The 26,962-nt window shown below is 40.0% G+C and overlaps 1 protein-coding gene and 1 long non-coding RNA gene across 2 annotated transcripts in view; both read right to left on the bottom strand.

Moving 5' to 3' along the window:
• The window catches only part of SCFD2 (sec1 family domain containing 2), a 175,260-nt gene that overhangs the window by 14,300 nt on the left and 133,998 nt on the right, over nt 1–26,962 (bottom strand). Inside the window, exon 6 of the mRNA XM_042871809.1 lies at nt 66–211. Within this exon, the coding sequence (XP_042727743.1) occupies nt 66–211 (146 nt within the window). The remainder of the gene's footprint in view (nt 1–65; nt 212–26,962) is intronic.
• Nucleotides 23,854–25,344, bottom strand: LOC122180270. The gene is made up of 3 exons (XR_006178977.1): nt 25,334–25,344; nt 25,063–25,125; nt 23,854–24,016 (listed from the first exon to the last, which is right to left on the bottom strand). It is a non-coding gene; the product is annotated as an uncharacterized LOC122180270 (long non-coding RNA).

The following is a 26,962-nucleotide window of genomic DNA, read 5'->3' as shown; positions in this document are numbered from 1 at the left end:
GAAGCTGGAATTTTGACAGCCTTCTATAGATGCAACAGACACATAGAAAAGGAAGATTCACTTGCCTGATTGGTGTTGCTGCCTGGATTATGTACAGACTTAAACTGCTTCATATGCATTCGAGCTCTCGCAACATCCTTCAGCAACTTAAAGATATTGTCCACTGCATCTGTGGCTTTCTGGGATGTTAGATCCAGTGCCGAGTTACAGCCTAAAGAAATAAAGAAGCATAAATGATAAACTTTCATGCACTTTGATAATAAGCAGTAGGAAAAGGCTAAGTGGGAGGAAAACGCGAACAAATGACAGAGAACAGAGCCTCTATGCACTAAAGGTACACAAAAAAAGGCAGTAGTATCAAAAATTCATAGGGAAGTCTCAATAGTAATCTAATCTGGATCGCCGTCCTTCACATCTTTGCATTTTGTATTATATCTTTTATACTATGCACTTATACTATAAAATATCTACACATACATATGCACTTATACATAGGTCTAAGACCACTCCTGAAATATGTTTATCAGATACTGAACTTTCCTTTGTCTGAACTTTATTTCATGTAGGACTGTGACTTGGGTCACCTGCTGGTGCAGCACAACAAAGCCAGGTGGCTGCATGCTTCACGCCTGCAGGGCCACACCACGTCAGGGTGCTGCAGGTCAGTGTCACTGCAACCCCCAAAGCAACTGAGTGAACATGGAAGGAGCCTTGGTGACTCTCATGCTGTAATTTTATTGGCAGACACTTGTGTATTTTTGATAGGGCTCTTGATATTTTTTTTTAATGAGTGAAAATAGCTTACAGAAATATTTCTATTTGTTGTGTATGTGCAAGATCTGCATGCTCTGATACTCCGATTGACTAACATCTAGATATTTCATTCGGTGGAGGAGCCTAGGTGTTGTCTGTGAAGTATTGAACACACAAACCCACTCAGCAGCTCATCACTCCAGTCTGTAAGTACTGTCACATCAGTGGTGCTCTCACAGTCAGAGGTTCCTGTGAGAGATCCTATGCCAGGTTATATGGTGGAGAATAGTGTTCAACAGCTGCAAAATGTGAAGCTGGGCACCCCTCAGGCCAACAAGGCTTACAAATAGAGTCTGAGGCCACTTTATAGTGCTTTATATTTATCACCAGCTCAGGCCAAAAATATTCATAGAAGATCTTGCATTGTCAGTGTGCTTTTAACCTACCCATGGGAAAACACACAAATGAGCAGACAGGGAAGTTACTGTTGGCTCCCAGCTCACAGGCTGGAGATATTTAATTGCTCATGTTTCCAAAGCAATTTGCAAATGAAAAATAAAATGAAAAGTTGTCTCTCATCATTGTATAAATCGATTTTTCTTCTCTCTGAGACAAGCTTTCTCTTTTTTAGCTGCACCGGAGACAGGCAGCCTCTAGCTACCTACGTTTATACTGTCATTGTGCTCTCTGCAGCCTCTCTGTGCAGCTGCCATCAGTGCTGGCCAGCCCTGCTCTGGCATGTTTGCTTTGCAAGTGAACACAAGGCCCCATGCCGAACAAGTTCAGGCAAGGTAAAAATCACATCAAGTATGCTTTGCTTTGGAAACTCTTCTCATTTCTAATTAATTGTTTATCTTCTTGGGCCATGTAAAAGCCTTTTGCTCTCATTCTATGGTTATTTTTCTCATTAAGAGAATTGTTTGTTTCCTTCTCCTGTTGGCATCACCTCTCTGTCTCTTTATTTTAAGAAGAGTGTTTCTACCAAGATGTTTCCACCCATCTTGTCACTCCTCATTCCTGGAACCACAGGCTGCTTTCTAGGGGACACAGCCTAGCTGCGTGCCTAGAGCCACTGAGATGCACCCAACTGCATCTGGACTGTTACGGGCCCAACCTGCTCCTCAGCAACTCCTCAGCAGTCTGCTTACACCTCGCTGAGGGGAACAGCTCTGCTCTGGTTTCCCTGCAGGTGGCTGCAAATCAGAACCAGTTCTCACTGCCCCAGCGCGCACATAAGGGAAGCAGAGCACAGCCCCTTTTCTCTCCCTTCTCAGTGCTACTGAGAAACTTGCTCCTATTCCAACAGTGAGGAGGTGGAATACACTAGCTGCTGCACTGCTCTGTGCTAGTTACAACAACCCCTCCTGTTACAGTGCTCTGTTTTTTTGTTTTTTTTTCTCACAGAAAGTTAGCACTGGGAGAGCATGAATGAATTTCTTTGAATCCCAAGCTCTATTATATATGAGAAAAGCCTTTAAAAGAAAATATCTGGACATGGCTTTCCTGTCAGAGTTAAAGACCGGTTGTGGAAAAAAGAAAATCACCATTAACCACTGTGGGATTAAAGCATTTAAAGCATCTCAGTGATATCTCAAGAAGAAAACAAGCTGATGTTGTGCTAAGTGGGGCCATAAACTGAACCAAACCAGTGTCTCTACAGATTTCTGAAGTCAGGAGGAATATCATTTTTAAGAAAAGGAAACACACTGTGAACCCATGGTCTGTAGTTATACAGTGGCATGTGGTTATTCCTTGTTTAAAAGCAACAAAGGAGAATTTGTGAACTGTGTATCACAAAACCTTTCACTAAGCTTTGTCTGTTTTGACACAAGGCCCAGGTGCTATAAACAAACCTTCTCTTTCTCAAAAGCAGTACATTTTGACACATTGTGAAGGTCTTGAATCTTTTGAGACACCACAAGAAGTCTACACTGCTTTCAAAATCCAGAAGTTAAGAAACCTGAAAGTTTATTGCTTTACTCTGTTTTATACCATAAGGCTGTCATTGCTATTAACTAGACTCTCTCTAAAGCCCATTTACAAAAATAAACTGATATAGACCCTGCAAACCATGGAGCAGAGCTGTTGGAGTAGCTAAGCCATTTTAGCAGCACATACTGGAGCATGGGCTAAAACAGAGAATTGACACATTGAAGAAGCTAAAATCCAGCATCAGGCTTGCATTATGCAAGTTATTTTCTAGGTACGTACTTAATCTGCTTTTAGCAAAAGGCAGAAAAAGAACAGAGGTACAGGGCATCTTAAGGATCAGAACTCAAAATATAGCAGTATGATACAAAACTAATGAAAGTCTTCCATTTTCAGACTTCAGATGGTAGTATAACAATAGGGATCTTTATTTTACATGCATATAAATCCAAAGCCATACATACATATACCCACAGCCATAAGTTTAATAACATGTTTTCAAAATATTCATACACTGTTATGAAAAAGTAGGTAGAAATGTATATGCTTACACAGACCATGGTTGCGTTTTGCAAGGTGAAAAAAAAGTGTTAACAACTCAAACTAGAACAACGTTTGTGTGACTCCCCATTCACTCTACTTCCTCATAGATTCTGCCATGCACCTGCATGTTATTTTCAAATCTGATTTGTACTAAATTGTGCTTCATGCTGGCTCTCAGTGGGAAGGTGGTAACCAAGTATCACACTGTTGGACAAGGAAGGATACTCTAGAATATGATTGCTCTTATTTTCCACCAGCAATAATGGCAGTACATGAGAAATGAGAATTTCAATTTGGGGGATTAAGGAAGAGAGGTGTGTTCAGCTGCCCTCCAGAAGAGAGCATCCAGAGGGCACACAGAGCTGACAGCCTTCCTGCGTGCTTGGCACATCTCTGCCCCTTGGGATCGGAAGGGTTCTCCCTCTGTTCCCTCTGTCCTTGCATCTCCAATGAGAACAAACACAGTGAATTAAAATTGCAAGAAATCTGTCACTTAGGAAAAAACAGAGGAACGAGCTCCTGCTCATGCATGGTTAGAGGCTGTGAGCATTTTGAGGTACTTTGTCAAATCTTAAGTTCTGAAGTTGCACTTGCAAAAACCTGACCACTTACCACTGTGGTCAAACACTGATTTAAGATCTACCTTCAGAGAGGTTGTGGGTTTTTTTTCTTCTTTTTTTTTTCTTTTTCCTTTTTTTAATTATGGCCTCAGTATCTGTCACTTGGACATTTCTGTTTTATGGTAATATTTTATTGCCTCCTCTTTGCCAAAATTCAATAGCAGAACATGTAATGCCAACTTTAATGAGATACTGGAAATTCAGTATTGGAGGCTCTCATGTTACATGAAATTAAACCTGTCAGTTCTGAGAACATTTACATGGAAAATCTACACTACTTAGTAGAATAAATTACATACATTAACTGCAGGAGAAATTTAAGCTAGGCTCAGATGTGCTTTTTGAAGGAAATTAATGCAACAAATTCATTGGGGAACTATTCAGTTGCTCCCTCAAGTGGTCCATATCTTAATTAAAAAACCACACATGTTAATAAAGTTCCAGTAAATGCTCTGTAAGCCTAGTAATGTCTCCCAATAATGTTCATACAAAAACTCCAGGTTGTACAAAATGATGTAAAACATTATGAAAATACCACCCCGTAGCCTAAACAACCAAATGACCTCAGTCTTTTGCAAAGGTACCCTCCTTTTTTCTTCTTAATAATTTTAAAGTCTTTTTATTTATGTTGACTACAAGGAATCACACTTCTAAAACAACAACAAAGTGAGATAAATTTTTCAGTAGTTTTGTTTAGTTTTCCATCTTTAGCTTGGACAATAGCACTGCATGCCATCGATGGTTTTTTGCATTTCAGATTTGGTTGTGCGTTCCTCATACTCCCAAGGCAGGAATGGTTGGAAAACATTTCCTTCTGAAAAAAACGACTGCACTACTTAGATTTTTAAAACATGCATGAAATCACTGTAACTTAGAGTCCTAAGAATGATGGTTATGGAGAAATGTCCAAGTGATGCTACCTCTCCCAATTTATGTTCTAAGCCAAAGTGTAATTCAATGTGCTTAAACTGGTGAAGGCAGCTCTACAATAACATAACTGCACAGAAATGTAAGATGACAATTACAATGAGGAACTGTAATCTATTTATCAGCTACTGTAGAAAAACAATATTTTTATCAGGAAGACAAAAGTAATTACATTTTAATGCTACATATAATTATCTGCTCAAAAAGGCCCCTTCACCCAGAATGCTATAGAACAGATGAAACACCATCTGAAAACTGACAGGGATAACAGGCACTTAGGCTGCATTCAAGAGTACATAACAATTCTAATTTTATTTTTCTCCTTTATTCAAACTAACTGAACTATGGTCTATTCCTTAAGTAACCTTTCTTTAACCATGCTCAGAATAATATCCTTGTTTCTTCTTAAAAAAAAAAGCTATTGATTATAGCTTAAAATTAAACTTTAAAAAGATTGTTATCTAAAGCACTAAAGAGTTGGGTTTCCAGGAGAAACAGCACGAAAAAACTGAATGCTAAATAACAGCTCTGTGTTAATCTATGCTGTCATGACTGCTTTGATACTAAGAGCAGGTAAAAATACACTCTAACAAGTTTCAAGGTAGTAGAGAAATGGGGCAGTCAGATAAACAGAAACATAACAGATCTCCAGTTCTCACAGTATTTGAAACTCCAGCATGAAAATCTTTCAGATGACATGCCATTCTTGATATATTTTATGTACATGCAGCTAATGCCAGCCTACCTGACTGGAAGAAAAATGAAAGAAAGAGTAAACGTCTTGTTCAGTACAATTTTGACAGAACAAAACATGTCTAACAATAAACTCTCTAAAGCGATGAAGTTAATCAACGACATTAGAATTTATAGCTTAATTGTAACTTCACAAGAAAAATTTACTGTTTGGTCTGCACTCTGCTCACTACTGAAATCCTGATCTCAGAAAGCATGCAGGTGTGCTTAACCACACCTGTTTATGTTCCTTCAAACCCAGTCTTCACCCCTTACTTCAGCGTCCCAGCTCCAATAGAAAGAAAAATCTTCCTACTTGCTGTCACTAAAGGCAAGTATATATATTTGAGTATAACCCAAAGAAAACCTTTCTAGCACACAGTACTGAAAGCATCACCACCTTTCTGCAGCACAGCCACTCACACACTATTTCTCATAATTCCTAGGGCCTTTTTCTTCATTTTTTTCAGCCAGAAGTGTTACAACAACAATTTTGTTAAAAAAGAAAGATGCCAATCATGGTAAGGCACACGTATTTCAGCACACTGACAGCATCCACTCTGTGTTACCAGATCAGCTGTGTCGCATGTTATGCATTCAGTAGGTGCTCTGGAGACCAAAAACCCATCTCTGGCAAGTCACTGTACTAATCCATAGAACAAATGGCCTCATGCAATGTTATTGGTTTTCAGATCTTCCACTGCAGGACACACAGGGAAAAACTGCTATCACTTTTACCATTTGCAAAGCACAATGTCTCACACGTGGACTTGGAAGGCCTCAATTTGTGAAGATGTGAATCGTGAGCAAATTGCTTCTGGTATAAAAGCCAGTTGAATGGCCTGTTCCCTCAGCAGAATTTCAGAAAGCTTTGTACCTAGATAAAAAGGCAGATCGCAGTCCAGCCTACAGCTTGCATGATTGTGTTGCTTGGAATGAGCAATATGGCTCTGAGAAGAGTAGGAAAAGCATACTTTGCAGAGGCGTTTGCTCTTAATGAACCTCATGGAAATATCTGTGAAAAATCAGTATTACATTCAGAGTCAGAAATAAAACCGGAGAGGTCTCTGCAAATTTCTCTCCAGCTTTTGTTGAAATGGTTGTTTATATTTTTCACCACCCACTGTAAAATTATTTCAATTGAAATCACCACTGGAGTACTATCCCAAAAGCTAACTCTCCTTTTTCTTCTGGGAATGTTTCACATCACACCAAGAAAAACATCCTATAAAAAGCATGTTTATGGAAGATATTTTCCCTTATGAAAGCAGATAGCACTGACTCATCTACACAATTTTGAAGTCTTCTTGTGCTCATCTGCTCTATAATGCATGGAAACTGCACGCTGTACTTTACAGAGATCAAAAGAACGCAGTCCTGTCTGAACATCTAACAATGTGTGGATAAACAATGAAAGACAAACAAGGAAAAAGCGCGAGCAGAAAGAACAATAAAGCAATGAAAAACTCAAGCTATACAGATAGAACTGCATAAATTGTCCCAGTTTATGTTAATTTTTAACTGGAAATTATTGTTAACAGGAGAGGCAAGACGCTGACTGAATAAAGGATATTCTGCATGAAAAGCAAAATAAAAGAAGCAAGGTTGTGGAAAGGAGCTGAAAGTGGGAAGAAGAAACCCTATTACAAGAAGATGGACAACTAAGACACTATTCTTTTTTTTGGTCTCCAAAATCTGAATAGCTGCATCATGTGCTAAAGTTGCCCCTTCCTCCGGACATGCTGATGGTGCAGCCAGACACTGCTAGCAGAGAAACCAAAAAAATTACATAAGTGATGCTCATGTCATGCTTTTTCTTCCGTTAAATAAAAAGCACACTGTTGTGCAGATTGCAAATATCAGTTAATGATGAAAATGATTAGCAGTACATGCTGCAAGCACATGTGCAGAGGAAGGAAATATCCTGGAGTACTATACAGAATAAACTCATATTCAGTACACAAATAATAATTCATAAAATGTGCAATAGATAAAAAAGATGCTGACAGAAGCCCCAGTGTAGCAGAAAATGTAAACGCATTCAAGATAAAAGGTGTGATGGGATGAAGTTAGGCGAGTGCCTAAGTGCCTTGTTGAACTAGGGTTCAGCCATCCTGTTTAGATTCAGAAATATTTTATTTAACAAACAAACAGACTGTGGAGTTGATCTGTAAACGTTCCGTTGTCTGTTGCGGCACTTAAGAATCAACATTTTCTGTCTTTGAAACAAAAAGGAAATTTGGCATGCATTGGGAAAAACACAGCTTATAACACAGGATTGAAGAAACAACCAACTGATAGAAAATGTGTGGGATTTGCAGTCATTTGCATTTTAGTATAAATTGATCATGTTTAAAACAAAAAGGAATAATGAAAAACACTCATAATACTGTCATCAAATTTCAACACCTACTTATTTACTGTGGCCAAAAGAATAAAGTGTACCATGATTTATGCTTCAAGTATGCAGCACAAGCTCAGGGACTTTTTTTCATTAAACTGTGCCTGCCTAAGAATGAAAGAAGGCATGCAAATTCAGTATTAACCAGATGATGATGATTATTTTTTAGGAAGCAAAGAGGTTAGTAAATGCAAACAACCAACTGAGTCTGAAGGACTGACAACAGCAATTTAGAAATGGGGTTTATCTGTAACAACACAATTCTGTGGCTGTTGTGGGGCCATGCAAGAGCAGCTCAGAGGCACCTGGGCTCAAGTACAGCATGCTATGGGAAATGACTGCCATTTGCAGGTTGTCTGTATGATGGTAAACATATAATGGTGATAGACATACTCATAATAATAGGTTCTCAGAAGGATCAGCATAGATATGCTTTCACAAGTAATTGCACCACTGGAGAGGAGGAACTGAAAGTGGAAAATTTGGAAATAAAGTAAACTTTTCTGAAAGCCGTAGATGAGAGTTCTGCCCCATTGCTTCCCTCCTCTTCCACGAGTAGATGTGACCTTTTCTTATGGAGAATCCTCTCTTTGATGGATGCTCTGAACACAGAGCTGAAACACAGGGCAAGGAAACCTCAGCTTTGATTTCAGGTGTTTAAATACTATCAGCTGCCTACTAATCTGCCATATTTAGTAAAGAGAGATATCTTAAGTACATTTTGCACTAGCAAATCAGATGTTCAGAGCTCAGTACAGCAATTTCTTTTTCTAACGCAGCATACTCCTGAGTTCCCTGCTACATCTGCCCATCATTTCCGAGAGGAAAGAATATTTATTAATTTTGGTCCTGAAGTCCTCACACCAGCTTGTGACTGAAAATCTCAGTGAATATTCCTGCATAAAGAATTGTGTGAGGATGTAATTTTATGAATATAAACACTGTGAAAAGTTATGTTCAAATTCAGTATTGGACCTTTCTCATTTCTGTTGAGAGCCTTTTTTGGTTACGTTGTTTCATTTACCACTAAGTATAATTAATCAAGATTGCATTCACAATCACAGAATCATACAATCATTGAATCACAGAATTGTTTGAGTTGGAAGGGACCCTTTAAAGGCCATCTGGTCCAACTCCTCTGCAATGAACAGGGACATCCACAGCTTGATCAAGTGCTCAGAGCCCTGCCCAGGCTGATCTTGAGTGTCCCCAATGATGACCTCTTTGGGCAACCTGTTCCTGTGCCTCACCACCCTTATCGCAGAGAACTTCTTCCTTATGTCCAATCTAAATCTCCCCTCGTTTAGTTTGAAAGCAGTTCCCCTTGTCCTTTCACAACAGACCCTGCTAAAGAGTCTGCCCTTTCTTACAGTCCCCTTTTATAGACACTGAAAGCCCACTATTAGGTCTCTGTGGAGCCTTATCTTCTCCAGGCTGAACAGCCCCAACTCTCAAAGACTGACCTCAAGGGGAAATGTTCCATCTCTGATCACTTTTGTGGCTCTCCTCTGAACACACTCCAACAGGTCTATGTCTTTCTTGTATTAAGGACTCCACATCTGGACATAGTACCCCAGGTGAGGTCTCACCAGCACAGAGCAGTGGGGCAGGATCACCTCCCTTGACCTGATGGCCCTGTTCTTTTGATGCAGCCCAGGATGTGGTTAGCTTTCTGGATTGTGAGGGCACTTGTTGGCTCACATCTAGCTTGCCATCTGCCTGTACTTCCAAGTCATTTTTGACAAGGCTGTGCTCAATTCATACATCCCCCAGCTTGTATTGCTAACAGGGGTTGCCATGGCTCAGGTGCAAGATCTTGCACTTGACTTTGTTGAACCTCATGAGGCTCTCCTGGGCCCACTGCACAAGCCTACTCCTTGTGTGGGCATTTCTTGTATAAGAACAGTCATAGAAGGCAGGAAGCCTCACACTTGCATGCAGACCTCAAAACCATGCTGTACTGTACACTGCTTCCTGTACACGAGCACGTTGAGGCTCTGGCATGTCTCAGGAGGAAAAGGCACACACGTGATGCCAACAAATACTTAGCAGCTATCAGGCCCCTGGGAGTAGAATGGCTATAAAAGCAACTAATATCAGTTTCAGGCCACAGCTACCTCCTCTGCTCCCAGTGAGGCCAGCCAACAAGTTGCAGAGTACCTGGAGGACAAGGGATGGCAGAGGAGATATTGACTGACACAATCAATCTTCTTGTCCCCCCTGAGCAAAGTGCCTCATTTTATAAAATTCAGTTATTAGGAGCAATCTGTCTCTTCTTTTTTTTCTTACCTGATTTGGATAATGGTAATGGGGAAGTTACTGAATGCCTGCACCTGCTTTGGTAGAAACAGTGATGAAACCTCACTTTATCAAGATTCAGCCTGTACCATAAGAGACCATACATGTCGATAACCAAAACTGGCCTTTTTGTTCCTCAGTATTAACAGAAAACTGCCAATTTTTATAAAAACTGTCACTATCCATGAACTGATTGGAAATACCTTCAAGTACTGCCTGCACTCTGTCAGCTGCTTGGTGAGTATAGGGCACTCCTGTACTGGAAATGCTGGGTGCTCCGTTGCAAAAATACATCTCCAAGCAACTGACTTTCCTTTTAAAATCACAGATCTCAGCATTTCCAGGCTGAGTAAAGTGCATGGCAACACATGTAACTAGAGATAATTAATAGGCCAAGGACAGTTCCCCCAGAAGCTTTTTGGTTGATATAGATCACCTTCCCTGAATTCCAAGCATTGTTACTAATAACATGAACAAAATGATTCACTACAAGATGACTGCTAGGCCTAGGCCTTGCTTTCCCATGTGGTATGCAGGGAAACAAGCTGCTGAACAAGAGCTCACTGCTCACACAGCCTTTCTGCACATCCATGCTGCTTTTTGAGGTGAGGAGCTGGCAGTAGGAGCCATGGCTTCTGCTAGGCAATGTCACTCACAGTGTGCAGGCACCAGGCAGGTAACACAGCAACCTCCACAAATCGATAAGCTGTACCTCAGGGGTGAACCACTGGGGAGTAAGGAGATGTTTCTTTCCAAGCAACGAGAAAGACCAAAGATAAATATTCTCCATATGCCTTATTACTACTCTCTCAGATGTGTAAAATGTTGTTTATAATTGACTCTGTGCAGTGTCACCGTTACAGTCTCAGCCAATGTCAAGGTGATTTTGTCTGCTATATTATTCAGAAATTTTTACCAGCCTCAGATGTAAAATTTCAACTGCTTTAATTATATGGGATGTAATAAGGTCCTTTTTCCCTCATACAGGGACCTATTTTTATACTAAAGGATTAGAAACATCATATTAAGTTATTCGATATGGCATCTGGAAAATGTTTACTTGCAAAAATGTTCTCTCTGTTCATGGGGGTTGAACAGTCTCAACAACTGAATGAAAACTGAGAGAAATTAGTTAAAGCAACAGTTCCCTTGCGTTGAACGGGAAATCACATTTAAGCTCCTATTAAGATCCCCTGGTGGTGAATCATTCTGTCACAGTTCATTGTAACACCCTGCACTCCTAGGACCTCGATTAGACCTTTTGCTGCTGTTGCAAAACTACACTTGCTTTATTTCAATTGCTGTCCATTTAAAAATCACTGAGGTGCAATTCATCTCTAATAGCATTAGCTATATGAAAAGGTGGAACACAGTCCACACTCACTATGTCACCCCGAGGACTCTTCTGGAAAGGTGTACCAGCCTGCCCAGAGAAGTGGTGGAGTCCCCACAGCTGATGGTATTTAAGAGATGTGGACTTGGCAATAAGGGATATAGCTGAGGGATGGGACTTGGAAGGTCAAGCTGATGGTTGGACTTGATGGTCTTGAAGGTCTTTTCCAATTCAGATAATTCTATGATTCCAATATAAATCTGAGATAAGAGAAAGATTAAACTGAAGACCGGAAGAAGTATGACAAGGATAACAAGGCCTGTGCTGTTATTCTAAAACTCAGCAACGAATAACTGCCACTGTCAGCTCCCAGTACATTCAAAGTCAAAAATCCTTACTCTGCAGATATAAATAAGCTGTCCTACTTTCTGCTTATGCCAGCACTACAGAAAAGAAAAGGTACAGAGAGATGAACTAGATTATACCTTATCTTGGGAATCATAAATGGAATTCAATCCATATTTGATACGTAGAACTTTTTTACATTTATTTTTGTTCCTTTTTTAATTTATGTAGCCTTTTTCATGGCTTGTCCAGAGTGCTGCACTAAAGTAAAAATTCAGGACCTTGTCTCCATCAAGAAGTCTTCTAAAGAAAAGGAGCCAAATGAAAGCAGTATGAGGTGATGTCTAATGAAAATCTTAACTGAGAAGAAAACCAAGAGAATCCAAAGCTCTGATATGTGAGCCAAAACGGACACAGGTTGGCTTTCAAATCTTAGAGTGTTTTTGCAGAGCTAGCAGCTATAAAAATGTATTTGCAGTTGTAAGTTGAGCAATTTTAATATGAGTCACAGTGGCTGTAAACATGTAAGCCCCCACAGAGTGGTCTGTGAGTCACTTCTCTGCATATACCTACTAGCATTCAATTGAAGACTGAATAACCGAGTAACGGCAGAACACAGTACGTAAATGTAGATGAGCTAAAAATGACACAGATAACTACAATCTAGTGACTTGCCTTTCAAATAGACATCAAGTTCAGACAGATTCTGAAGAAAAGAATAATTGTGTGCTAAAAATGAATGAAAAGTGTGGGCAAAAACTGAGAAAAACATATCATAACCAGGCTTGCTATACATCTCTCTGGCTGAGATAAGGGACTCTTCAGCTGACAGAAAACTCATCAAAGAATGAGTTTGGGGCAAAGAGATGAGACTTAGCAAAGGAACTGCAAGGAACAGTCAAAAACACAATCTTAGTGATGTTCCCTGAGGACTGAGGAATGTCTTAGAATGGCCTTACTAGTTTTGTTTATGACTTTAGCAAGGAAGATGGAGTCTGATGTTGAAATTGCTGAAGACAAAATTAAGAGGGATTCTCAAAGGTAGAGGGAACTTGAAATTTTATTTAAGACTTAAATTTAAAAGGAAAAGAAACAAGGCACACCACAACAATACAGCAATACAAAATGAGACAAAATTCACCAAAGTCATAAACCTAGTGGGTAATAATAAGAAATCTCTCCATCAGTTCAGAGTCTGCAATGGTAAGAAACAGAAAGAGAAGAATCTGGGTGGCATGAGGGCTACCAACATCACATGAGGAATGTAAAACTCATCAGATAAGATACTTCCCGTAGATATACTGACATATTATTTTGTCATTAAAAATGTAAAACTGCAGCAGAAACAATTTTGGTCAATTTTTCTTGTGACATGAATTCAGACAAGAGCATGTGTAAAGAAGATCTGTGAGCATGACTACAGAAATTAGAAACTTTACATATCTGAAGCAAAACTGCACTTTTCAGCTTGGCAAGACGAAGAATGAAGATAAATAAACTAGCAAGTAGAATAAACTGTGCAGCCATCAGAGGAACAAAGTCCTAAAAGAGCCTTTGTGTAAAAGTCACTGGAAATAAGAGCTGTTTCAAGATGGATTTTGATAACGATATACATGAGATTATAATAATGTTGTCTAGAAAGGAGAAGGAGGCCAGGTTTGGAGATAAGGGAAGCACCTCCTTACCGCTGGCTTTCCATGTAGACCCTTGACCATTTCAAAATATTTTTACATTTCTGAGATCTAATATTACATCTAGGAAAGATTTGCCCAACTATCTACGAAAGTTTTCATAAATGCTAATGTTAAGATTTTGACTATTGAAATTGTAAAAATGTCTGGCAGTCTTTTAAAAGCCTGGTTCAGTCTGGCTGCAGGCTGTCAGTGAGCAATTTCACCACACACATTCTTCTTTCCTGACAAATAGCTCAGTGAATAGCTATGGGACAGGCTGTCTGAGACGTTTACAACCCGCTTATGACAAAGAGCTCAAAGCTGGGAATTGGACTCTAATAGAAATGAAAATATTTTTCCCCATAGAAAGTAATTACAATTTTCTTTCCTCCTCTCAAGGCATAAACGTTGGGTAAATCAGCTAGCTGTTGGAAAAGACTGGTAGAAGCAGTAAAGCCATCAGAGACCACAGATGTGCAGCTTTTTCACTTTCCTACTAAGCCAAACTGCTCTGGCATTGAAGAAGTGTAGAAAGGTCATCATAGAGGCAAAGTAATGAAAAAGTCAATGCTGAAAGAAAAGCAGAAGCCTTGAAAGTAGCCATATGTGTAGCTTATAAAAGACAGGATGTTTCCTGGTATACATTGGCTAGTTGATGGGATTCTATAGGGGGATTCTGCAACTTGCTTTCACAGGAAAGGACATTTACCACATCCTCCTGGGGAGCACGGAAAAGCAAACACACCACCTTGCTGCCTGGAAAGCTCAGGTGAGTGGAAGGAAAGAGAAGACAGAGGATATATTCGTGAAAAGGCATACTCCAAACATCTCCTGCTGCTTGAACTCCCAAGAACAGTGACATGGTGTATAGGAAGGCCTGGTCCTACAGCCAGGGATAAGTGTCTGCTTCTTCCTCTGACAGCTTGCTCCAGTCTGGGAGAGCTACAAACCTCTAAAATGTCATTACTCACATGTGCTCAGTTTAGCCTTGATGGATTTTCACAATTAAGATGTCTAAAGACACTCTTGCCAAACACTCCAGCCTTTCATAGGGAGTAGTGCTAACAGAGCAGTCCATCCATCATTGCTGAAGGGAAGTCACAATCTGTTACTTCCTGCTCCTAACTGTGTTCAGACAGCAAAAAATGTGCTATTTTGACAGAACTTCACCAGTCTGTCCCATTTCCTAGGCTATACTGAATCCAGGACTGCTTATCCACTGAGTTGGTGCCATGGGGTTAGATTCAGAGCTGCAGCAAGGGGTGGGCTACTAATGGCATGCAGGCAGTGATGGGGAGGGTCTGTCAAAATACTAAGTCTATACTGAAAATGAGAAGCAGAAAGCTCTACTCATTTTTCTTTTTAGTAAGCTGTTGAACTACAGAGGAATGTAACAAAAACTGTACTTATCAATAAATTTATGACATTGATGCCTATTTAGTTTATTGAACCAATTCCTTGCCAGGCTAGCTCCACAAAATTCAGCATCCTGTTTTTATAGAAGACTCAGTAAAAAGACATTCATACTTGAAATGCCTAAATGGCTCCAATCAAGCTCTTCACATTTACTAAGAATGCAAACAAAATGACATGACCTCAGTAGAAATAGTTCACTCCATACTTTTCAAAGGACAACAGACATATGGAAGGAATTACAGAAAGGGAGTCCATAAAGAAGACTAGCTCATCAGAGAAATGGTTTGAATAAGAATGAAATTGCACATGAAATGGAGAAAAGATAGGTAAGCAGAGAAAAATGGGGAAACGTGAGGAAGAATACCCTTTCTTTAAACGTTACTTGCTGAAATTTTAAGAGCAGATATTGCAAGAATGTATCATCAGATGGCAGGAAGTAGAGTCTGCTCATCCTGTGTAAGGAGGTTCCATATTTCAGAGAGCCTTAAAATACTGGAATGGGAAAATATATATATATATATATATATATATATATATATATATATATATATCACAAGAAGTATTTAAAAATCAGAAAACTGCAGACCCACAAAAACATAGCAGTTACTCAGAATAATATAGCTGACATTTACTAGGAGAACTGGAGCCAGTACCTGTACCTGTACCTACCCTGGCAGTAAGTGCTGGGTCAAAGATCAAGATAGTACTGGGCATCTGTTGCTCCTTGGAGCATCCTGCCCAACACAAGAAGCTCCCCAGTGCTAGTGGCTGCTTTGTGGCCCTCAGCACTGAGAACACAGGATTGATCAGGGCCGAAGATATGTTGTGAGCCAAATGCAGTACAAGCAGGTCAAGACGCCCAACTCTGCATCACTCCATGCATGTGTAAGCTCCTTGGATGTTAGAGGAGATTTAATGACTTCTAGCTCAATGTCCAGATCATGGAAGTACACATAGGAAAAAAGCATTGAACACTATAAAACAAAACTCTGGAAGACTGAGCAGTTGTGGCACATGGTAAAATCATATTCTCACCAGAGAATATTAATTGGGATTTGCTGGCAATCTCTTTTTGAGAATATTAATTGGGATTTGCTGGCCTTCAAGTTGAAACAAGAATGTTACATCTTTATGAGAAAAAAAATCTATCCAAATTTACTGGAAAACTGGTATTTGAAAGTGACATCATCTTAGTTACGTTACAAAGAGATTAGCAGCAGATCTGAGCAGAAGTTTTAAGTACCTCCAGAAGTATTAAAGTCAAAGTTTAAAAGCAAGTTAATTAGATTCAAAGTATCGCACAAATCTGTTCTGCAAATGTGGGCTTAAAAATGGTTCAGAAAGGCTCATTTGACAAATGGAAAGGTAGGAGACAAGGGGCTTCTGGAGAGTCAGTGGGTGACTCAAGTAACTTCAGGCTCTTATTGGTCTTAATGTGTGTCTGCTCACAGAGGAGCAACTCAAGTGGTGTTGAGATGGTGATCTCTCTTTGCTTTCATGGATACCTGCAAAAAAGACCATCACGCTCAGTTTGATCAGAATCAAAATCAAAGTCTGAACTAGTACACAGAATAGCCCAGATCTCCCAGGGATGCTGGGAAACTTGCACTTCTGCTGCCTAAGATTGCTGTGCTTTATGCTAAAATCAGCAACTGCTATATTCAAGGTATAGCCTTGTCAGAATAGGATTTTCAACACTGAAACCTCTTAGAATTACTGAAAATATTTTAAGAACATGGTGGATTGCACTCTACATTTATTCAAAATGCATTTTGTTCCTTGCTTTGCCAGCAATAACACTGCAGCAATGCTGACCAATACTGAAAAACCTACCACAAATGTGTTGATGCTAATCAGAGATGCTGGAAGTGCATTAAAAACCTAGCATATTCTCAACAACCAATCAAAAATGTTATGTTAGATTTTAGTAAGACAGGTGTCCAGATGAATTGAATCTTTCCATCCCTAGCTACTTGGGTTTCTTGGTGGATGGCAAGAATGACCTGCTTGCCAAGCTGTCATATGGGTGGAGAGTCTGAATACACAGAGAATCCCAGATTTGATCACTCAGCACTGCTCTGTGAGTAGCTGACTAAGCCTCTGTACACCTACAGCATGGCTTATTTAGACATGCAGACATTTATTTAACCAATGGACCATACACTTGATGCCAGAACAGAGCAATAGTTACACTGAAAAAAGAAGCGGGCCAAATTCTTCTGAAGAGTTCTGGATCTTTCAGGAGCAATAATGCAAGTGATAATACAAAGGAGCCAAAGTTTTAATAAACTTTGGGTGGTTTCTTCTAGTTTGAAAGGCAAGATTTCCTTCATCATTCCATTATAAAATGATAAGCAGATGATTTTTGCTTTGGTTAATCTATTAACACATAACCAAGAGAGAAGAAAGGCCAATGAATTGCAGAGGTATTAAATTTTCTACACCATACTAAGTAAAATCACTGTACTAATATGATTTCAGTTCTAAGTTATACATATAAGATATTCTAAAGCACCCTGAAACAAACCCTGATGTCTAAAGTACCCATGCTCAATAGAGAGGCTCACACTTTCTTCATTGTTTGAATCACTTCCCAACAGTGATAGCCTTTGTATCTCCAACTCCAGATTGCATCTTAACCATCCAGTAACTGAAACAACTGCTCAGCTATTAAATGACATAGGAAAACACTGCATACATTTTTATCATCTTTTTGAGGAACTTAGCAGCTACAAGTGATAAAGAGGTACTTATGTGGTGCAATCAGGCAGCTCTTTGCAAGTACAAGCAAAGGCTATTTGGTCACCCTCTTAGGACAGGCAGTCCATGCCTTCTGCAAGTCCCCTTCTCTCTTTTCTTTAAAGAAATTCCTTCAGTAATTCAATACTGCAATATCTTTCCAGTCAAAGGAGTTAAGTCAATTGCTCTGACAGACATCTAGGAGGTTCTCCACCCAAAAGACTAAAGGCATGAATTTTAGCACAAGTCGGTGTGAAAAAGCTACTTCAAAGGAACAGCAATACAACCCACAGTTCTATAAACCGCTTGAAATGATCCCTCTACACATTCATTGGACTGAAAAGGGGCATGCCATTGTGTACAACCATTCCTGGCCTTAAGGCTGCTTTCTGGCCTCTGAAGTTCAATGCATGGCCTTAGGGAAAACAAGAATGTTTCCAAAAGAGAGGTAGGTTTTCTAAATGTAGCTGTCTATCCAGTCATCCTCCTGCAGATAATAAAAGGAGTCCCATTGACTTCTATTTGCTACTTACAAAGAGGTTTGCAAATGGAAGGCTAACTAAAAACAAAAAAAAAAACAAAAAAAAAAAAAAAAAAAAAAAAAAAAAAAAACAAAGTGTGTTTGGTACTGCAGAGAATTTTGTGCTAGAAGAGATACCTTACAGAAAGCTGGTGAGAATGCCTTGCAAAACACAATGAGTGCATTATCTGTTAGTTGCTAAAGTGTCAGTATACACTTACTTTTGCTTTTAAGAATTTACTTAATTTGGAAAATGTGTTGCATCACTGCAAAAGAGCTCCTTTTCCTCACTCAGATGCAGTACATCTAGCAATAAGTCTATGCAGGCTGAAAAGAGGATTATACAAGCATATTTCTTTATGCCTATAAATCCGAGAAGAGCATTTAAATCTGAACGTTGATTCCCAACACTTGAGCCTGAATGATTTAGAAAATAACACAGCTTTCGGCATGTACTTACATACAAACATAGAAACACAATATTTCTAATTTCTAATACATCTGAACCTACCATCTCTATCATTTTAGAAATAGAACTTGATGTAAAACCAACTCTATTCTAAAAAAACTTATCATGCTATTCAAGCTCCAAGACTAAGAACATCTCACAGATCTTAAGCCTGCTCAAAAAAAAAAATCAAACACAAACAACCAAGATAGAACATAGGCTTGTTATTATTGCCGCTTCAGTTACCTGTGCACAACTACACTTAAAGCCAATTACTGTGCATTCTGACAAAAAATGCCTGTAGAGTTCTAATTCTAATTCACATTCAAAAGCAACTTTATGTTGGAGACGTTTAAGTCCCATCACACGTACCAATGTTAGAGTTTAGTTTGGATTAAGAGTTTTGAAGGGAATCCTTCCCCTGTTCACACTGACTGTGCCTTGTTTTGCACAAAATGACTTCCTTCCAACAAATGATACCAAAACTATCCCCCAACAACTAACTCAGATGACAAGGCCAGAATAGAACTCCAGAGAACAGAACTTCAGCCTCAGCTGTGTTTGGAGAATAAACAGAAGGGAAACAGAACATCACTCAAGTAGAGAATCCGTGATATACACACAAACGTATGTGCTTCAAAAAAATTAAAGTGACATTAGTAGGCAGCATGCAAAACTGCAATAAAACCTTCTGCTGTTTGGACAGCTCTAAAAATAACAAATGACTATGCTGCTAAGTACCATAAAAGATAATGGGGTGGAAGTAAATATTTCAGAACTGTTAGGACAAGAAAGGGAAGAGATACTAAGAGGATGGCTCTGGAAGGGAAAAGAAAGAATGAAATTTTATAAAAGCCTCTGAATAAGTCTAAACCATGCTTTTTCCTTAAGCATGCTTAAAGCAAAGCAGATTTTTACTCAAGTATGTCATTAAGGTCAGTCATTAAACATGCTATTTTTTTCCTTTTAATTGAGCTCCTCTTTGAATCTTTGCCTCCTGTTTCCTTTCCATGCACTTACTGCACAGGGAAATTTCATTCAGCAATGTGAGCACAAAAGACCTTCATCAGTTGACCATACTCATAGTTGCAAAACAAACACAGCTGCCAGTGTCTGCATGCTCAGCACAGTCTTTCTCTATATCTGTGACTTTGAGGGTTCAAAACTGGAGTTCAGTTGAACCCAGAGTACAACTGAATAGAGGCATGAAAAGCTAAGCTCAGACCCCATGCTCGCTTTTACATCAGTGGTTGCAACATGGATGTTAGAGGAGTTTAAGGAGCAGAAGTTCCAAGTTTGTACTGGCAAATGCTTGGACAGCATCTGCTGACAGTGCCCCATAAACGATCTGTGTTACCATAAATAACAATCTAGTCTTCTTCTACAGGCTCTTGAAACAAGGTTAGTAAGGAACTAATTGAATCTTTCTGGGCTGTACTCAATAATGCAAGTGACTCAACGACTTCTAGGAAGACTGAATCACTCAAGTTGATCTCAGAAGACAAAGAAAAGGCTGCAGTATGGATACTTTGGCTCAGCTGGCTAACTTTTCTTACTCTAGTCCAGACTGCCTAATTTCCATTCCCACTGGTGAACTAGCATTGTGCTTGTTTAAGCAGTGTTTCTATTAATTTTGTAGAGAAAAAGGAGGGATTTTGTCCTGTTTTGAGAATCACTTTCTTCCCCTGCCAGCAAGCACCCAAATCAACCTGCAAGAACTAGTTTTGTTGGGTGGCTGAGAAAGATAAATTCAGCAAGGAACTCTTCCAGGAGCAGGCAGAGATGATTAGGATAGCAGAGTGAACAGAATCACAGGGCATCCATTCATCTGCTCACTGATTACCAAGCCGTTTCAACACCACTGTTCTAGGAAAGGGCTGCATTAAAGGGCTCAGTTGCTGTCTTGTGTCAGAGGGCAAGGCAGGCTCTCCTCATTTCATGTTGAATGCTTTGATTGCCTCCGAATTAAACTATGCCTTGGTGCATTCCCTCTGCTCAGCCACACCACAAATTCCAACACAAACAGCTAGAAGTAGGGATGCAAGCCTACAGGAGACTGAACATACTGCAGCTCAGGAAAATACCTAAATACATGGGTTTGACATTCCAGACTACCCTCAGGCAAAACAAGTTGCTACCTCGCTTTTCACAGTACCAACAGTAAATGTCTCTCTCTTTATTACAATAAATAAAACCAAAATGTTAATATCAATAATAGAATTATTGAGCTCTAGCCACTAAACAGTTTTGAATTTCATTTGCAGCGTGTCTATGAAACAAAAACATTTATTTGGAAAAAACAAATGGTGTTCTAAGAGCTTCACCCTGTCATCAACAAAGATGAAATGTACTTCCTAAGTGTGCCTCTGTTCCTGCTGAAATGTCAGCTCCAATCAAGTGAAAGAAAAGAAGGTTATGAGGAGTAGTCAACATGAACTCACTGAGGGGAAATCATGCTTGACCAATCTGATAGTCTTCTGAGATATCACGACTGGCTGGGTAGGTGAGGGAAAGCAGTGGAAGTTGTGTACCTTGACTTCAGCAAGGTTTGTGACACCGTGTCCCATAGCACCCTCATAAGTAAGCTTAGGAAGTGTGGGACAGATGAGGGGACAGTGTGGTGGACTGAGAACTGGCTGGCAGAGCTCAGAGAGTTGTGATCAGAGGTGCAGTATACTTGGAGACCTGTAGCTACTGATGCACCCCTGGGGTTGATGCTGGGTCCAGTCTTCTTTAACATCTTCATAAGTGACCTGGATTAAGGGATAGAGAGCATCCTCAGCAAGTTTGCTGATAATACAAAGCTGAGAGGAGTGGCTGACACACCAGAAGGCTGTGCTTCCATTCAGTGAGACCTGCATAGGCTGGAGAGTAGGGCAGAGAGGAAGCTGACGAGGCTCAACAAGCGCAAGTGTAGTCCTAAATGTGAGGAGGAATAATCACATGCAGGTTAGGGGTCGTCTGGCTGGAAAGGAATTCTGCAGAGAAAGACGTAGGTGTCTTGCTGAGTTGACTATGAGCAAGAAGCGTGCCCTTGTGGGCAAGAAGGCCAATGATACCCTGGGATGCATTAAAAAGAAAGTGGCCTGCAAGTTGAAGAAGGTGATCCTTCCCCTCTATTCTGCCCCAGTGGGGTCACATCTGGAGTACTGTGTTCAGTTCCGGGCTCCCCAGTTCAAGGCAGATGGGAAACTTCTGGAAACAGTCCATTGGAGGGCTACAAAGATGAATAGGGACCTGGAAGACAGGCTGAATGATTTGGGGCTGTTCAGCCTTTATCTTATCAATACTTATAAAGACCTAAAGGGAAGGAGAAAAGTGGATGGGGCCAGGCTCTTTTTGGTGGTGCTCTGTGACAGGACAAAAGGCAATGGGCACAAAGGAGAACATGGAAAGTTCCATCTGAACATGAGAAAGAACTTTTTTACTTCGCGAGTGACAGAGCACTGGAATAAGCTGCTCAGAGAGGTCGTGGATTCCCTTCTCTGGAGACATTCAAAAACTACCTGGACACTTTCTTATGCAATCTACTGTAGGGAACCTGCCTTAGCAAGTGGTTGAACTGGATGATCTCCAAAGGTTCATTCCAACCTCTCTAATTCTGTGATTCTGTGAAATGTTCTGCCTCACAGCTGGAAGCTCAGACACTCCACTGCTGCCCTCTCCTGCCCAGTGTTCAGCCTGCTGCTGCTAGGAAGAAAATTAGCAGTTGGACAAGCAAGCAAATGTCAGCCTGATATTTCTTCCTATAAACTTAGAAAACATTAAATTTTAATGTTAGTTGTTAAAATAAACCTAGATTTGATTTTACATTGAGGAGGACAGAACCTTAATATACACAAAGTAGCTAATACAGCACTGACAATCCCAAGGACTAAACAGAAAATGCTCGACTGAAAAACCAAGCTTATCACGTTCTCTGCTTGCTTGCCAGCCTCTTCTCTCTTCCCTGTTGTGCCACTGTGCCCGCATGGGCACCAACACTCCAAATCTGCTGTGTTCACAGCTGGGCTCCTCTCCTGAGAAATTTGCACAGTAATATATTTTCCTGGGCTTGTCTTGCAATTGGCAACTATCATTAAAAATCTGCCTGGTATTCAGGTGAGCAGACCCAAACCTGTCCAAAGATGGTTCATTATTGCACTTTCAGATTAACTGAGGGCTCTTGAATCTCAAATCCCTCTTAGGTTAATGGTGATGAGAAGTCAAAAGTTTCTTCTCAAACGCAGAATTTATATTTATTTTTAGCAAGAAGGTGCTGGTTTTTTTTACTACAGAAAAGCTAATCTGAAAAAGTAATTTCATTCTGGAGAAAGATGGGCACTGATGCCATTAACCGAGAATGGAAACAGCCATTGTGCCTCACAATCTCACTGCTTCTTTCATAATGAGCACAGTGACCTCTGCTGTCTTGGGAAAGACATCCTCCTCAGAAAAGCAGAAGGATAAGCTCCCCAGCCTTTCCCTGCTTGGTCCATTCCCCTCCTTACTTCGTGAAAAAAGTGCTGCATATATTCTTCCTATTGCATTTTATGTTAAAATACAGAAATCATCCTGTACGCCCATCTGTCTCTACTGCAGAATATCCCTCAGCAGCTCCGGCTGGGGTGTATACTTCAAGCACGTTCCCGGGAGGTGGCTGCACTGGCCCCAGGACTGCCTTCAAAGATGTTGACCTGAAGGGTCCCTATATACAGCAATGATTCACTTTTACAATCATATAAGATGGAAAGTTTTTTTTTTTTTTAATCAGCTGCAATCATGTCAACAGCTCCTTGCAGCAGAGGAAGAACTGGTATCCATTTGGCTCTATCCTGGGAGCCATAAACAGCTTGTTGACAGGGGTCACCACCCCAAGAGAGTGCACAATTGATGAGCTCTCCCTTGCATGCCTTCTGCAGGCAGTGTAACTTGAATTCAGGGAGAGGATTTAAGACAGAAATATGTTGCACTAACCAGAAACAATCGGAGAAGACTGTATTGTGTCTGACAAGGCAAGATGCCAAATAAATGGGAAATGAAAATAAGCAGGAATTTTGAACCAAGCTTTGCTGCTTTTGCTGCGTTTTGTTATGTCTGCTTTTTGATGCATTAGCTATTGTTCACCAGGCTGCACTGTGCCAGATCTGAACTCACAGCTTCAAATTGAATACAAACACCACTAATAGTACAAGAATAGCACCCATAGTTTTACTGCATTTGAACTCCAAACTGCTGAGAGCAAGGAGGATCCAGGGATGGCAGGCATGGGGAAGAGATGTGGGTGTGAGACCCTGCTGGCAGGTGAAGAACAGCTGGTATAATGAAGTGGAAGAACTCAGCAGACTTCAGACACAAATCTACAAAAAAAACCCAGACTCAGTAGTTCTGCTGCTCACTAAATAAAATGTATTTTTTTCACTTGACCTGTTTCTTGCTAAAGCTCTTTCCGAATTTCCTTTGCAGTTATTTCCACTTTGTGGAATTCTTTTGCTTCCTGTTGCTTTCCTATCAGTGCACATGTGCAAAGTTCTCAATAAAGAAACAAAATGAACCGTAATGCGGAAGACATTCCAAAGAGATTGAAAGTCTAATATGGTCTACAACATAAATGCTCTATATGTGTATTTTACTGATGAGTCACATATTCTAAATTCACTATTATTCCTGACTGTTTGCAACTAGCTAGTGTTTATTACTATGACAAGACTAAGTATATATTACACCTTCAACTGTCACTTTGAATGACTGTCATTTCTTTGTTAAATTCCAGCTCTCTAACCTCCATTCTCTTGTTTCTGCTCCTGAGATATACTTCAGGGTTTATTCTGAACTTGAACTGATGCAGTAGGTAATTTTTGCCTTGGTGCAGACTATTTAGGTCTCACCAACTGCTGCTCTTAGCATCTCATTAGGCAGAAACAATTGTCAGCAAGCTGAATAAATAAATGTTTATAAAAGTCTAAATCCTTCAGTCGCATGTGGTCAGTACCAGCTAGAACACTGTGACACAAAATTTCTGCTTGTGCAGTGTATGTCTATATATATAGATACCAAACACGTTTAATATCATAACTCCTGAGTTTGTTTTCTTACTATTCTAATATTTGCTTATACAGAGAAACCTAACTATGACTGAACAGAGGCTTCACCTAATGTTATAAAAGCTGGTATTTCTGAAAATTAATAAATGTATATATTAATGGCTTGAGATTGTAATGGTTGCACCATTGATAACAGCAAAGAAAGAACACTAGAATTATATGAACTTACCCCATGTTTAGTTTAATAACAACAAACAATGAACCAAAATTTGTTTTAATGCTTCCCCGATTACAGACTGTTTACTAAAAACACCACAGTAAGAACTCAACCCACAAGGCAGAAAGAAGTAGGAAAGACATACCTTAATCCTAATGATGCTTTGTGTACCGGAGCCACTCCAGAGCCCTGCTTTCTATGTCAGGTCCTAGAGCAAGTCAGAGCTATGTGCTTTTAATGATACCAGAGTGCAGATGTTACAAAGTTTTACCATGTGACAAACCTTTACTTGCATTAGATGTGGCTTTTCTTTATGGCTACAACTGTCACTGACAGCTCCAGCTAAAGATTGCTGTTTGCACAGAATTGTGCCAAAGTCCTTCAGTTTCCCATTATTCTATTGAAAGAATACTCACTGCCCAATTTCTCCACAAAAAGGGAATGCTCCTGGAATGGCAGAGCTGCTTCTGGGAACAAAGACAACAGAAATTCCTTGCTGTTTCAAATATTCTTCAGCATCTCTTGCTTATCTGCACTTTAACAACTAGAAGCAATTAGGATACTCAAATGTAGGTATGAGGTTAGATGTGCAAAAATCTTACTGCATCTGATCAAAACACACTTTGATACTGATGAGTTGTTAAGTACTTTTAAAACAATTTGTGGCTCGTAAATAAAAGCAACTTGAGCATCCAGGAGCAGCTTTGAGCTCCCCCCAGATCCCTGAAGCTTGAATTAAAACATTTAGCTCTCACCTGAGCTTATTACTACTTTTTGTAGAGTTCGGGTAAACCAGCAGGTAGTAATTAAGATATCACAACAAATTAACAGCAGCCACCTGAGAACACGCCAGCACTGTGCTCAAAGCCTTCTACCATAGGGCTCAGCTGTTCCTTGGGTTGAATGCATACTAAAGTGTGTTTCAAATAGAGATAACAGCCAGGCTTTCCCTCAATAAGAAGGATTCATCTCATAGCTGACTTCTGCTATATATGCTGCTGGAAAAAAAGAAGCTCTGGCAGAGCAGTGATCTCTGATAGAACAAAGGGCCATGAAGATCTAACCGTGCATTTGAATTGCTCACTGTCTGCATATCTAGCAAAGAATGGAAGAAAGCACTTTAAATACATGCAACTGCATCACAAGTTCTGCTTGTATCAACCAGTCCAGTGGAAAGGCTTATCCTACCAAGCTGTATTGCATCCACACAGAAAGCAGGGGAAGCACTGCACTGTTACCACCTGCTTGTTGCAGTGCCATTGCTAGGTACTGTGTCACAATGAACTTTGGCCAGACTCTGCTCTGTCCCTCCCAAAAGGCAACCGGGGAAGAAAGAAGACTGACTAATTGAGCCCAGCTCAGCACATATTCTCATGAATTATTACACTTCTGACCCCCACAGCAATCCAAACTCTCAGATGTTCCAAGAACAAATTAGGCTGTCTGCAGTTGGGACTTCTCCCCAGAAAAAAAAGTCTTTCTCTAGACATTAGAAACAAGCAGCTTTGCCAGGGCTGGAGAACACAGAGATAAAGATTCCCTCCTGAAAGGGAGGTCTCATTTGGAAAATTCAAGGCTTTAACAGAATGAAGATAATACTTTTTTTTAAGTAACTGCATAACAGTAATAACAATCTGAACTTCCTCAAAGTTCATGAGTTCATGGTTTTCCATTTCCATTGCTGTGTCAAACACATGCTCCTGGGGACTCCACAGTGCTTTAAAACATGAGGAGCTTCTATTTCCATTGCAGTTAGGTGCTGGACGGGCTTGGGCTGAAGAAAGCAATTATCACGTTGCTCTCATGTATGCTGCTAATTCTCCAGTATCACTTCATCTGCCAGATACAACTTGCTTTTCTCTTTCAATGGCGAAATGAGACATATATAAACAAAGAATGTGGAATGAGATTTTTGTTTCCAAAAGCAGCACTGAGCTTGGTTCTTCAGAAGAAAGAATCTGAGGTAAAGTATTAAGTCCCGGAAGCTGTTTCTCCTAGAGCTGCTTGGACACGTTTCAGAAGAGGAGTGAAATAGGCTTTTCAAA

Source organism: Lagopus leucura, unplaced genomic scaffold (genome assembly GCF_019238085.1).
Source record: "Lagopus leucura isolate 7727_CA_CO unplaced genomic scaffold, USGS_WTPT01 Super-Scaffold_100004, whole genome shotgun sequence".
In the NCBI taxonomy this organism is placed as follows: domain Eukaryota; kingdom Metazoa; phylum Chordata; class Aves; order Galliformes; family Phasianidae; genus Lagopus; species Lagopus leucura.
This window is presented reverse-complemented; position numbering and strand designations above follow the sequence as displayed.